Here is a 14811-nt window from a genome sequence, read left to right as displayed (position 1 = left end):
CGTGAACGTGCACTAGACGTCACGTTAATGGCGTTGTTACCCTTCGCCCTCATAAACGCAAGCGAAGAAGAGTTTGAGTCGTTAAAAGACTAAAGATTCCTCTAGTCTCGTCCAATTCTAAGGAAGTTGCTTTGTAAACAGAAAACAGATTTTTATTTAAAAACGATCGATCAGCTTTGATAATCATTCGAACGTTTTCAAAAGAACTTGGAAAAGACAAGCGTGTCTCTGGTGAGATGATATTGATGTCGAACAGCTGTTGATTATGAAACACGTTCGTTTTCATTTCAAAGAAACATCTTTATTTCGAGATAATGGATAATCTTAAAAATGACACCTGTAAGTTCTTTAATTTGAACGATAAGATGAATCTTTGGTAATTTTTTGTTCGTTCTTGATTTTACACAGATTCTTTTTGGGAAACAGTTTCTATAAACTAAGTTCTTAGTGTTTTCTGTAAATGTCTCATTTGCCAGATTAAAATTAAATAATGTTCTATGCTCCTTTCTTCTACATAATTGTTTGCACTGATTTTGTGATAATGCATCATTTATTGCGTCACCTGCTTATTTATTAACTAATCTTTGATGGAATCTTTATTCAAATATCGTTGGAAAATTTGAAAAATTATCTTGCACAATCGCAATTATTAGAAATGAGCATTTCTGTATTGATGTTGATGCAGCGTATCCTATTACCGATTGAGAGAAACACCATATTAATATTAATTTTATCGCCAGTAATATGTTAAAGAATACGCGAAACTGTGCGAGTTAAATGATCACAACAAATATTTATTACCTTGTTCCGTTTGGAATACTCAAAAGAACTACGTGGGATGTTCGTTGGTAACGCTTATAGCACGATCGTAAAAGAGGCTATTTTTGGGTAGGAGTCTTAATCCTTTTAAGGAGAAGGAGCAATAAACAGTACACTTTTTAGAATTCTAGTTTATTTCGCACTCAAATAGCTTGAGACGTGTTATAAATTGAGGATTTCCTGAAGAGATAAATGTAAGGTAATTGAAAAACAGATGTAAGTTGATACAAGTTGCCGACGATGTAAATTGATACGAAAAGCCGAATATCTCTCGTAAGCTCAGGCAGCTTTCCACTCATACCAGAAAAAGGCGTATCAAGGGCGCATGGAGGAGTGGGAGCGAGACTAAGATCAGATGCGGATCAACCATCATTCAGCAAGGATCGAGTCATTCAGTTGCAAACAAAACCCTTACAAAATTGTTAAATCTTACTTCTGTCAAATATACATCGAACTATTCATTGCTATTAATTTCCGAGCTCATTCAGTATGCGATAAGAACAATTAAATATTCACTCGTTGTTAATTCTGCGTGTGAAGTGAGCAACCGCAGAAAGCCTCTTTCAACGTACACAATTACTTTGTCTATAATCCAACGGCGTATTATCATCGTTAATGACTTTTGAATAGCGTAATAAAGTATTCTTTCTTTAGTATTGGTGAACAAATTTTCAATATTACTTCGTTGTTACCTTGTATGTAGTATATCGTCACTTTGTTGTAATCTTCACGTTCACGCACGCTATAGTGTATCTTATATTTTCCAACCAACGTAGTACGATTCTACGTTTCGATTGTTTTCTAATTTTGCATGTTTTAATAAATATTACATTATGCATTTAATTTTCAAATGCAATAAATTTTACATAAACCTTATCTTATTCCGAACTACTTTGCTCGATAATCTTTGCATAGCAGCTTATAGTATGTATCTGAAGCTTTTTTATTCTTAAATAAAAGGTACACAAGCTTAAGAACGGTAGAGAAAAAACGGAATTCCTGCTAAGAAAGATGCTTCTTTACATCTTGGAGATAAGCTGGATGAGTCTTGTATACAGGATGATTCTAAAGACTTGGCTGCAAACACAATCTAACTCCAGATAGAGAAAATATTCAGAGGGGAATGTTAAATACCTATGATGATGATGAGCTAAATTTACATCGCGAACAAATGTAGTTTTATCTGAAACAATAAAGTTAGGTAATGAGTATATATTAAAATCAAGCAATTCTTTTTGTATATATATAAGACGTTTATTTCTAAAATTCACGCAGAAAGTCTCATCAAAAGTGTACATTGGATTTAAGCTTCCTGGCGTTTGATGATTTCTTGCTTTTGTCGTTACAATAATATACATTAAATATTGCAATTAAATATCGTTAGAAACGTTCCCTTAACATTTTAACGATAAATTAGTAGTAAGCTAAAATGAGGACTAAACCTAAAATCAGAAATTTTCAACACATTTTTATCAAAGATATATTCATGCTTCCTCAGTCGAAAGAACGCCGTATCTATTGTACAAATAATACAACGAATCACTCCAAATTTAAGAATACATCACACAGCTCTAGCAAAATCGAAAGTTTTTATTCCACAGATAATCATAAGCAATGTCACATTACGATTCACCAAAAACTCCACGTTCACCTCCGCTTACAGTGCAATCACATTACTGCACTATCACTCGTATCTCTACATACATACACATACACACGCTAGAATACAATCTAGCGTGTTCAATGCATGTACGTTCGGCATGCATATTCAGCGCTTTGGCGTCCCGATAGAGACGTTGCTTGGTCCGTGAAGCACGTTTAGACCATGCTTTCCTCCGCCTTCTTTCTTTTTTCTTCTTTTCGCTCCCTCGTTCGTTGTCTGGCGCAGCTCCGTAGAAGACACGGGACATTACGAAGGGGATAGCTCACGGGAACCGGTTGGTAAGTTATTGCATAATAACAAGCCAGACTCGGTATATCCTTGTTACTCATTTTTCGCGCCGACCGAGTATTACCATACTGTTTAATATAGAATAGGCTAGCCGACCGAGTTGCCGCGCAGGTGGACAAGAGCTGTCGGTTGGCCACCGATGATTTGAACTTTCCGCATGGCTTTCGAAAGACGGCTTCCTGGAAAAACCGAAGCGAAAGAAGTCTTATGTATTTCGTATATGCAAACTCGTGGAACGATAACGTTTTGTAAAATTGTTGTTAACCTATTTAGAACGTAAAGAATGCAGACGCAACGTTTCATTTGCAATTTCTTTTCAGTCCATTTGAATTACTGGATTCTGTTTCCTTTTTTTTTTTTTTTTTTTTTTAAATATTGTAGCGATGCGGAGGGTTTGGTTAATATTTATGAAGTTTGAAGAGATTGAAATATTTATAGCACTGTGATTTTTTTAAGAACAATAGTACGTTTACGCAGCTTTTATGGATTATTTTTCTATTCGATGCTTAATGGGTTGGCAGAATTGTTGCTCTTCTGTGAAGCTGTTGTATTACCCTGGTTTGTCAAGTTATTGTTTGTGAATTGCATTCAATATTCTTTTTCTCTCGTTGATAAAAAAAAGAAAAAAAAACGTTCACATGTAAATTGAAACAAGTTTTATTAAGTTCTTTTACGTATATTTTGTTAAATACTGGTTTCCAACAAATTTCTCTATATGTTTGATATTCCTGAATGGAATATTTTTACGTTTAATCGTTCAGTCTAATATAATCGATCGTGTAACTATCGCCGATGCACATGCGTTGCAGCAAGCAGATGTTAGAATGCATAAATTGCAAATTGGAATAAGGGGCTAGTTGCATCGTTTGCAACGCCAAAATGACGACATATCTTTGCATCATCGATGATATCGATTCGAGCACAGATGTTAATAATTGAAACATCTCGAACTTCTTATATAGATTTCGTAACATAATTGAAATAATGTGGATTTTTATCTATATGAATATTTTTAGAAATAGACGTATTAAATTACCTATCCTTAATCTTGTCTTATCTTGAAAGCAGGTCGTTCTATTCCTGTATGCTTAGTACAGCGGATATATAATTTTCTGATAGAATATTTAAAACACCGAAGTCATTTAAAATAAATTTGGGAATAGTGGCCTCATGATATTAATTAGATATGCAAAATGTTATAACGTTTCTAATTTGAATATATCGAATATTTTTTCAATCGTACTAGTTTCATAAGAAATGTTTTTGGACTTATAATTTAATTTGATTATAATTAAATTAATTAAATTGAAGTTTCGCGAAGAAGGTTTGCAAATCTTTTACCTAGAGTAAATATCATTTTGTTTATGAAAATATTTGCGCGATATATTTCTGGATCAAACAGATTATTACAAAGTGCTTCCTGAAAAATTATTTTACAGATAACGATTTTATTTGTTTTAAAATTAAATGAAATACGTGGAATAACCATTTGATGTGCAATAAATATTTCTTGAACGATTGACCTTTTGTCATTATAAATGGATAACTCTTGTCGAATTGATTAACACGTACTAGAAGTACTCATTTTCTATTCTGCATAATTAATTGTTCTCTTTCCATTTAATTAAGAAACACACAAAAGATAATAAAGAAATAAGAAACTTATTTGTAATAGATAACTGAATTTCCTTTTAAGCTCGCGGAACACTTTTTTTATATAACATAATATTAATAATAAATACACATCCCTTATAAAGAAGACATAACATCTAAGATCAAATTTATCAAGAATCAAACATATCTACCGCTTGCATACTTGATAATCTCCTAATAAACAATATTGCAAGGTCAAAGAGTTGGTTAATAAGTCTTATGTCGGGACACATTTAAACAAATAAAATAATTTCAGAATATACACCAGTATAGCAAACTAAAACGAATTCCGGAATAAAACAAATTTCTAGAACACGAATTGCGTGTCATTTTCCCGAATCGCAAATACATAACTGTACAGATATTAATCGTAATTGAGCAACAAAAATCTTCTCTTTTAAATTTGAAATTCAGATAATCCATCGAGAAATTATAGCGGCGCCGGTGATGATTATTAAGATTTAACATAAACTTCGTAACGAACGCTCGTTTCCTGTTTCTCGATGCACGAATATCTCTGTTTCCGTACTGGAAAACAGTTGGAAGCAATAAGATACGTCCAATTAGGTTAACGATCCTCCGCAGGAAAAAATCGTTGGTTCGTTCACGCGATCGCATGGAAAATGACCGAGATGGGTTTCGTGGTGCAAAGTCGAAACAACCAGATGGTGGTGGGTTGTTTTCATCGTTTATCAGTTCGCAATGCAGCTTCCCCTTCTACATGTTCGTCTCCCCGGAATCTGCTGTTTCAATAACACAAAGCTGATTAACCGTATCGAGTGACGGCCTCGTGTTTGATTCGAGTGCTAAGCTACAAATATGACAAATTGATCCCATTAAGATATGTTGAATATACAGAAAGGTGACGTTCCTGATAATCCCATTTTGTATAGTTGGATTAATGTTATTTTAGTAGATTTAGTAATGTTGTTTATGCGGTTTCACATTCATATCAACATAATTAAAGCAATATAAAGTATAATCAAAATAGGCATCTGCCTCGTTTGTTAAATGTTGCAACGATTATTTTCTTCTGGATATTCTAATTTAGACTGAAATTCAATTTTGTCCACTATCTACAATATTATCTTTCGTTCCTGTCATATAAGAACTCGCATTTGTATAAATGAATTGAATCGACAGAATTTCACTTAATCATTAAAAACTAATTTCGTTAACAATTGATAATATCTCAATGGTAATCTATTGCCTGATATTATACAGCTAAATCTACCGATCCTCTAATTTTTCTGAGCAACGTATCATACATCAACGTGATCAAATGTTGTATAATTAAGTTGATATTATTAACGATATTTTACAAGTCACAAGTTATAACTTACTATTAGTATCGCAAATAAAAGTTTAGAAATAAAAATTCTAGAATAAAAATATCTTTCGTTTAAGGATAAATGATAGAATTGTAAATTACCATAGAAATGTTACCATGTCCTAAATATTAGAAGAAACTACTCAAACTGCTTATGATCAGGCAAGTCAACTTTGTATCGAAATTGTGGTGATCCTTCTATATTTGCCACCGCTGGGATTCACACCAACGGAGTATTCTCACGAGTCCTCGTCTAATCATCCTGCTCGTGCAAATACGATCTTTGACCTGACCTCCCTGTGTCTGAGCCACAGGCCTGATGATGCCACTAGTACAGTCCAAAATGTATCTTTCTCCCTGCTTTCCTTTTTCCTTCCTTGTCTCTTTACCTTTCTATTTTATGTATCGTTACACAGAATCAGTGTATGGCCGTGGAAAGAAATTTTATTTTTAACGATTTGTTAAATTAATTTATTGATGAAATTTATAGTTGGAACGTAATAGCTAAAATCAAAAAGTGTTCTTTAATCTTCAGACAACAACATTTTCGGGTCTATTCTTACAATTGCGAGCAGAAATATAGTTTAAAATTAATATCTGTAGAAATATTAATAACAAAGAAATGAAACGAAAAATCTAAACATCTCAAGAGCGTAGATATAACTAATATTATATCGAATTTTAAAATCGCTTGTCCATAAAAGATGGAAAATATCATTTATCATATTATCCATTATATTTCTTGATCATAAACAATTATGAAAATATTATGCCTATATTTTATCTCTTTTATCTCTGTTACTAAATATATTCTTACATATGCATTTCATTTGTCACCAACATTTTATTTCGATTTTGAAACGCCAATCTTATATCTTAATCCGTACGTCAGAGAAGTGAGTTATGTGTATTTCTCACTACATGATCTTATCTTAGAATTACATACATGAATATACGTATGAGCATATATGTAGAATAATCTTATTGCAATTCTGAATTATTTCAGGGAATGTTGGTTGTTCTCTCGATGAGAGACATTCTTCGCTTAATGTCTACTAGTTTGATATCGAACTACGGATTTATACAAATTACGTAAATTAAAATTACTTCCTTACAATGTCTAAATAGATACCACAATAACCAAACAAGAACTTAATGCTCATTTAATATCACTAATTCCAAATTATCAAAACCAAAAGGTAAAGAAAGCTCCGTGATAGATCATTTCACGATATCTTTCACATTCGATCTGCAAGCTGATTTATTCCTGCTGGAAAGTATCTATAAGTAGGTATCTATCGCGAAGGAGATCAGATGAACTGGAGGCAGGACCATAGTCGACGAAAGTCGTGCTCTGACCAATCTAGGTTCGTAGGTTTCTCTCGTAAGTCATATTGATGGGACGGTTCAATAATTAACTTGGTGTGGAAATCGGTTATCGAGGTGATATTATTCGGCCTCTTAGTTTCTCGATAATAACTGGCAACCAACGTTGAACGAACGAATACCGGACCACCGTCATCTTACTTAAGGGATTCAATTTAGATGTAAAATTTAGAGTGGTGGTCGCGCCAGATCCCGCCGCCTCGGCTCTCTTTTTCCTTTTCAGACGACGAATTCCGCATTATTATAATAGACCGTTGGTAATGGCTCGAAAATAAAGACCACCGAGGTAATGGAGAAGCCGGATAGCAAGAGGAGAAGCATCACCTAGACCTGAACGTACATGGACGTCATAAACTTCCTTTCCTCGTTTCTCCTTCGATCCCTTTTTATCCTTACCATTTGCAAATCTTCCACTGTTTCTTATTCTTATCCCCCGATGCGTACTTGATGACGTTCGTTTTCATGCTCCGCTAAGAAATGAAATTTACGAGCGAGAAAGTTACGTTTGTTACTTCCCTCGATTTCGTACTCGTCGCTTACCTCGTATCGGGAAATTCCTCGTTTCGAGTTATGAGGCTTTAAATTTGTGGATACTGGTTGGAGTGGAAATTGTGCTGCGGAGGAAATAATTATTGGACAAAATTGACATTTAATAATTTATGTACATATATATATATATTTTTTTTACAGATCGCAATTAGAGAAGTAGAATTTAAATGACTGGATGTAGACATTGATGTAATAGAATAATTTCAAAAATATTTTTAAGTATTTTTTATATTGTTGAAAAGTATACATTTTTTCATGTGTAAATATGTCTACATACATAAAAGTCATATGCTTTTCCCATATTTAAAACGCATAAACATAGACAAATGTATTTTAATGAAGTGTAATTGTTTAAAGTGAAAATATCATTAAAATTGTGTGGGTTTTGTAAGATTAACGATATACGTATGATAATATAAATTAAATACTATTATTTATTTTACTTATTGGTTAACTTGATATTACAAACTAAGAACATTTATATTTTAATGTCACTTAATATTTTAATATCTAGTCCGATACTGGTTTAATATTTCATATATTATTTCTTATCTTTTATTCGAACTCTATAAATAAATTTTGTCCCATTGCTTCGTACGTTTTAAATATTATTTTCTAGCCAAAGTTTGCAGATTATATCTGATCAGTATTCAGGTATAGAAGGAGCTTTAAATACATTTGATACCGTAATTATTCTGAGAAGTTTGTGAATGATAATTCAGTAATAATAATGATAGAAGATTTAGTAATTGATCATCATTACCACCAGTACGTAATATTAACAATTATTATATGCATATTATTCGCTATTCTGCATATCATTACACGAGAGAGAAACAAATGAATTTCGATACTTTGATTTGTAATTTTCTGTTTGCCACTAACATTATAACAATGTATCAATATACATAGCTGTAATTAGTTGAAAGTGTCTGATGCCGGAAAATATCAGTATTTACAAATTTTTTGCAAATAACAAATGAAATAGATCTTTTGCCAAGTTTGCAAAGAAATGCATGAACATTTCTTCTCCAAACAAATTTAGTACGACAGACAAATCATAAATATGAAAATTGGACATAATGAAGAATTTTAAATTAATATAATTAACGTTAGATGTAAATTAATTAGATACATTGGCAAATTTCAAATTGTTTGGAATCATAATCTAATATGAAATATGTTTCGTTTTATATAAATTTTGTTATCAATTAAATTTATCTACAGAAAGTTATAACTTTTAACGGAAATGTAGTACAACATCGTTTTCATAAATTTGGATTAGCTAAAATCATGTGCGACTATACAAAAATTTTATAAAAAAAGGCAAGGACGTTATGCAAATATCTCAAATAAAAACAAAAAGATGTCCACCCCTATTCAATGCACTATTTTATCTCAATCGCTTCTTCATTTAAAAATACATAGCAGATATACTATAATATAATATAACATAATGAGATTTTTCTTCCTATCCCGTTCAACATTATTGCGAACGCAACATGTACAGACTAGCAAGGAAGAAATAGAAGAAAATGATATTTTATAAGATTAAACGTACTTTTCCCTGAAATTGACGCAGGGACAATAGGGTTCCTAGTACATCGGGCGAAAAAAATTCTGTTGTTCGTGTGCCAGCTTCAGGTGCAAGCCCGTGAACTTTTTTCGACTTTCACGGAACGTAATCCGCAACTGCGAACCGTGTTGCATGGCTCTTTGCCCTCGACCATGCAGACCACGTTAAAAATTTTTTTCAACAACCTGCTTTGTTGCCATCCGAACGAAATATAGCCGTACGTGGATTGTGGATCCTTATACTAATGATCATTCTTTTAATGCTTAATTTTGGTCGTGGTTGCATCGTTGTTAAAAATCTAAAACGATCCATATTTTTTAAGCTTCATCGACCGAATTTTGGAACACGATTCGAGATTGAACTCATTTGGCTTGATGGATCTCGATGTAGATTATCATACGTTCGCTTGACCTACGCCGTTCGTTTGTATAATATATGTATGTGAAAATGTTTGATCGTGGCACCGCACCGTAATGAGTAGCAAAAATGTGATTAAATCGTGTAATTTTATTTTCGTCGAGTTTCGAAATTTTCGATTCAACTGGGTTCTTGTGTCGCCATTAATTTTCGTTATTGCTTCATGAAAGCACCAATATATTTATTATTTATACGTTAGAGATAATGGAATTAAAAATTGATTTTTCCTTGCGATATATACGAGAGTGGATGAAATGTAATGTTTTTGATCCTTAAATCATCAATGGTTGATAATATTGATACGATGTAAATTCTGCAAATTAATGACTAAAAGCTTCTTAATATTTTACAAAATCTTATTAGCAACAGTGAAAATGTGCATAAAATTATGTTCGACTAAATTCGTGTACCATATATATTTCCATGAAAATATAGAAGAATATTTCAACAGTTAAAACATTCTATCTACCATTTCGAAATTGAAGAAAATTTATTACGTTTATTATTTTCTTTTGCGCCATCTTTGTTCCTCTTCCTTCAATTCAAGATATTAATATAACAGCCTCTATAATATAACTTTATTTGAAAGATAAAAAACACGGGGAACTTCAAATATTTCAGTATACATACCTTGGAAATGAAGGAAATGCTAGATAGGACATTTTAACTGAAGAAAACAGAACAATTAAAGGAGAAAAATTGATGAACAGGAGAAACAGACTAAATAAAGCTACCTTCCCTTTTGTGCGAATTATAAATTCGAAATCGTTATTTATTAGCAAATTTGTTTGATTTTCGAAACAACTCGTGGGAACGATAAAACAGGCAACCTGATTTATCAGTAGCGAATTATAAAAGAACTGCTGCTCGAGATTTTTATTCCTTCGCGAGCGAGCAAACAAATTTATCGCAACGAGGAATTGGATAGTAAACGAGGAACACGGGGAGAACGTACCGTGTATTAATTGGACCAAACGAATTATTCATAATTTGAAACACTGTTGTCTGTTTCGTATTAAGCAATTAATGCACAGTTCTGATTCTCAACTACCTTTGCGTGCCAGATGTTCTACTTTAGTAATTACGTACAATTAGAGAATTACTATCGGTTGCAAGAATTTCCTGGACGTTGAATTTCTCCGTTTTTATTTTTATACCTCTCCGACTTTCCTGAATATATACTCTGATTGACAGAATATTCATATTCCCCCGACGTACAACTTCGTACGTTTTAGTTAATTAATATTTTTACTGAAAAAGATTTCATTTAAATGTCAAATGAAATGTTACGCTTCGCGATAAAAAATTACACGGATTTCTTTTTTATTTTCACAGTCATACAATTGGAGGTATAAGTTCTCAGTTTACCACAATGTTATGTGATTTTCACACGACTGGTTGCTCATCAAATTACATATTGTAATATTGGGCAACTTGAGCCAATAACTTGAACCAATGAATATCGAGATTGTTATGAATGGTTGCACTGAATGTCTAATGAGCAGGAATATCCAATGATATTCAAAGACCATAAGCCAAAAGTGGTTGTCAAGAACATAGCATGAAAAACAGTATAAATCTACGAAACTTTTTTCCAAACAATGGCATACATTTTTGCCCACAAGTGTTACGTATCTTCAATTTTTAATAAAAATGAGTTAACGTATAAATATAACGTTGTACAAGTTATAATTATCGTATAAATATAAGTATAAACTATATATTACAACATAGTTCATTCACGATTCCTTTCAATCTTGGTGCAAATATAATTACTTTTGGGCAGAAGCGTGAGTCTAGGGAATGATACACAAAATCGATATTTACCGTAAGGCTAAATTTTGTTATGATCTTCCAAATCATAATGTGTGAGTGTATATAGAAAAGTGTTTTAGTACTTGAAATTTTTAATGAACTTTTCTTTAATTACAGTATAAGTAGATCTAATTATTTTCTATTAGATTGTAACCGGAGAGAGAAATTTGAGCTAGATTTTTCTATCGAAGCTTTATCCACGGTTTTCATAAATTAAGGGTCTTTTTATTCGTTCTATTTTTCTTCTGAACTGCTGAATTTGTTTGTTGGAAATAAGAGAAGATCAGCCTGATAATGATCGTTTTTATGGTCTTAAATCTTTTAACTAAATGTAATTGAAGTTGAACAGGATAATTTATTTATTTCATTTTTAATTCAGCGCTTCATATCCATCAAAAGTCAGGAAGTAGTACGTATTTATGACCGCGGGAATTGAAGTAGATCCAACGAAAATTGAACGTTAAATGACATTTGTTAAAATTAAATTAATCTTTGTTAAAGTCAAAAATCAAGACCGAGAGAGAATAAAGTATTATTAAGTTTAAGTGGATATCGTTGATATCGACTACTGAGGTCGACGAAACGAGATTTAGGCATTTAATTTAATGAAATAAGCTGAAGCATAAATCGCAATATCGTCGAATACGATTAAACAGAGGACAGACCTTAGGTGGCAATGATGTATTTTGAAACTAGTAACCATGCAGAATTCCTAATAAGATCTAGGTCAATTTTGTCTCAAGTCAGTTTCAGGACTCGAACCTCATTTCTACTTTCGTCTTAGCAAAATTTCTGTCTGATCACGATTTCCTAGTAGAGAGGACAAATTGAACTGATTCAAAAACTAATAAGAAAGTTTCGTTTTATCGGGAAAGAGGAAGTTTGAAATAGACCATACTGGTTGTGGAACGAATTGTTTATTCTTGCAAAGTTCGACCATCTTGCTTTGAAATATATAATGTATAATAATAATCGATTAATCATAGATCATGACCATTTTAGGTATTTCAATGCGCCATACGTGTAAACAAATAATTTCCATTTTTACATTGCATAAAACTAAAACTTCACATACATGATACGTGTTTCATATAAATTATTATGAAAAACTTTCTTTTTAATTTCGTGATTTTTAATTTATATTATTTACTAATATTAATAACTAATACCTAATATTAATTCAATTGTGCAAAATCAAAATAGCAAAAAAAAATTTCTTTGTAACACATGCTGTTAAGAAATACCGATTTTGCTTAATAATAATTATTATTAACGTAACAAGAATATTTAATTCGTAACTATCTCCATAAATAAATTATCTCTATACACACCAAGCATCCGAAAGCTTGCAAACTGTCACTCTACATCTTCATCGATTTTACCACTCAAAAGTTTGGACGACAATCTTCTCTCTTTTCCATTCTCTCGTCACTAATTCGAATTAATTGTGTCTGTTGCAGCACCATTGTCGAAACTGCGGCAAAATCTTTTGCCATGCCTGTAGCGACAACACCACAGCCCTGCCGAGTTCGACAAAACCTGTTCGCGTTTGTGACGAATGTTACGTGTTTCTGGTCGGCCGTTACTCGGGTGCACGCTAACAGTAACATCGTGTGACTGGTTGTCCATCGGTCAGGCAACACGAACCGTTCGTTCGAGATAGCCAGTCGAGCAACGAAGCCGAGAACGAGAAGAATGGAAGAAAAAGATCTGTCCCGCACATATACTTATATCACACACGTACGCGATGCCTCGAAAGCTGCTTCCTTCGGCATCGAACCCTATTCGAAGCTGCTCGAATTTTCCATTCGACGCACGCGGTTGTCCGAAAAAGCTGTCGACGCGACGCTACCTCGCCTCGCGTCCAATTCCTTTCATCCCAATATCATCCAGGCGACGTTTTGTAAAAGATTTGCTTGACGCGCGGTGCAGAGCACTGTCGATATTTTGTTACCCAATGAAAAGCATAATTTTATGGAATGGAGCTTTGTGATTGTTTTTAAGTCATATTAGATGGAGAAAGTGTTTGCACACCATCATTGTTTTGATATTTAAGTAATTACTTAAATACGCGGTTAAAATGAAGAAACAAACGGAACTATTAATTCTACTATAGCGTGGCTGTCGAATATAGCAGGGTGAGTCTCGCACTTTAAGCATCACACGTAACGTAACTGTTAATATTTATTTCCTAGAAGAATCTGAGAATGTAAATTTGTTGTGTCTGATACCAGAAATACTAGAAATCTTGAAGACAGAGAAACAATTTGTTTTTAAATCGTCTGTTGCTTCTGAATTTCTCATTGTTCGTTATTTTCATATTTCTCATTTTTTATACAGCAATTTCTAATCGTAATTGTCGAGTCGTATATGATTTGTAACAGTTTGGGTTAAATTATTTAACGGTAGGTCTTACTTTTGCAACTGCAAGAATGTTTTATTACTCCTCCTCTGTTTCTTCTGAAGACAAAAATGGTTATACTACTTGATGATACAAGATTTGTCAAATAAGCTATCGTAATCACTCAATGATAATGTAACAGTTTTAACTTTAAAAATCGGACAGAGAGACTAAGTGAGAGATTAGCAAAAATTGTGAAAAGTTTGATCGGTAGTAAGTATGCGCAAATATTTTTCGTAATCGTTCAACTGAAAGTAATCTCCGTTCTGTTCGTTTGAAAGTACAGTCAGGAGGAAAAGGCTTGAAAACTTTGAATCGCCAAATCTTCGCTGTTAGCCAGATCAATGATAATCAAAATACATGCATACACGTGTAATATACGTTACTATGTTCTTCGGTTTCTCGAAAGTTTAGACGTCCGTTAGTTCCTTTCGCGGTGGACTGTTATCGAGAGACGCTCTGACGAATGTTAATAAACCGAGTATTTTATATTCAGATAATTGTAAGTAAATGCGCCCTCGAATTCGAGTTGTGAAAGAAATTTTCGAAACGCGTGCCTGTACAATGATATTTTTTAAATGTTCTGTAGCGTGATGGAAAGATTTTATGCGAATAAAAGGCTGGTTTTATATTTCCCATATTATCAATTCTTTCTCCTCTCCTTTGTGTGTCCGCGTATCATACTAATTTTCGTTTCATCAGCAGATCGGCGCAGTCTTCAAAGGGAAATCGTAATCTCGAAAGAAGATTTCGCGGCATTAACTTTTCAAATTAAAAACACGCAAATGAAATATTATAATGCGCTGAATCTTGCTTTATGCGACTATGATTATGCTAGCTTTGAAAAATCTCTGACGAAACATTCTTAATTATGGCGAATGCTCATTGTGTGTCGCGCAATTCCTCTTTAATGT

General features: G+C 32.9%; 1 protein-coding gene across 4 annotated transcripts in view; it reads left to right on the top strand.

Annotated features, from left to right (window-relative positions):
• Positions 1-14528, top strand: part of LOC122570621 (protein RUFY3-like) — a 30500-nt gene extending 15972 nt beyond the window's left edge. For all 4 annotated transcript variants that reach the window (XM_043733172.1, XM_043733170.1, XM_043733171.1 and 1 more), the window contains one exon: positions 12957-14528. In XM_043733172.1, coding sequence (XP_043589107.1) covers positions 12957-13097 — 141 coding nt within the window. In that variant the 3' untranslated portion in view covers positions 13098-14528. The remainder of the gene's footprint in view (positions 1-12956) is intronic.
• Positions 14529-14811: the final 283 nt, after the last annotated feature.

This window comes from Bombus pyrosoma, linkage group LG9 (assembly GCF_014825855.1).
Source record: "Bombus pyrosoma isolate SC7728 linkage group LG9, ASM1482585v1, whole genome shotgun sequence".
Taxonomy (NCBI): Eukaryota; Metazoa; Arthropoda; class Insecta; order Hymenoptera; family Apidae; genus Bombus; species Bombus pyrosoma.
The sequence above is the reverse complement of the archived record's forward strand: the minus strand, read 5'-3'. Positions and strand labels throughout refer to the sequence as shown.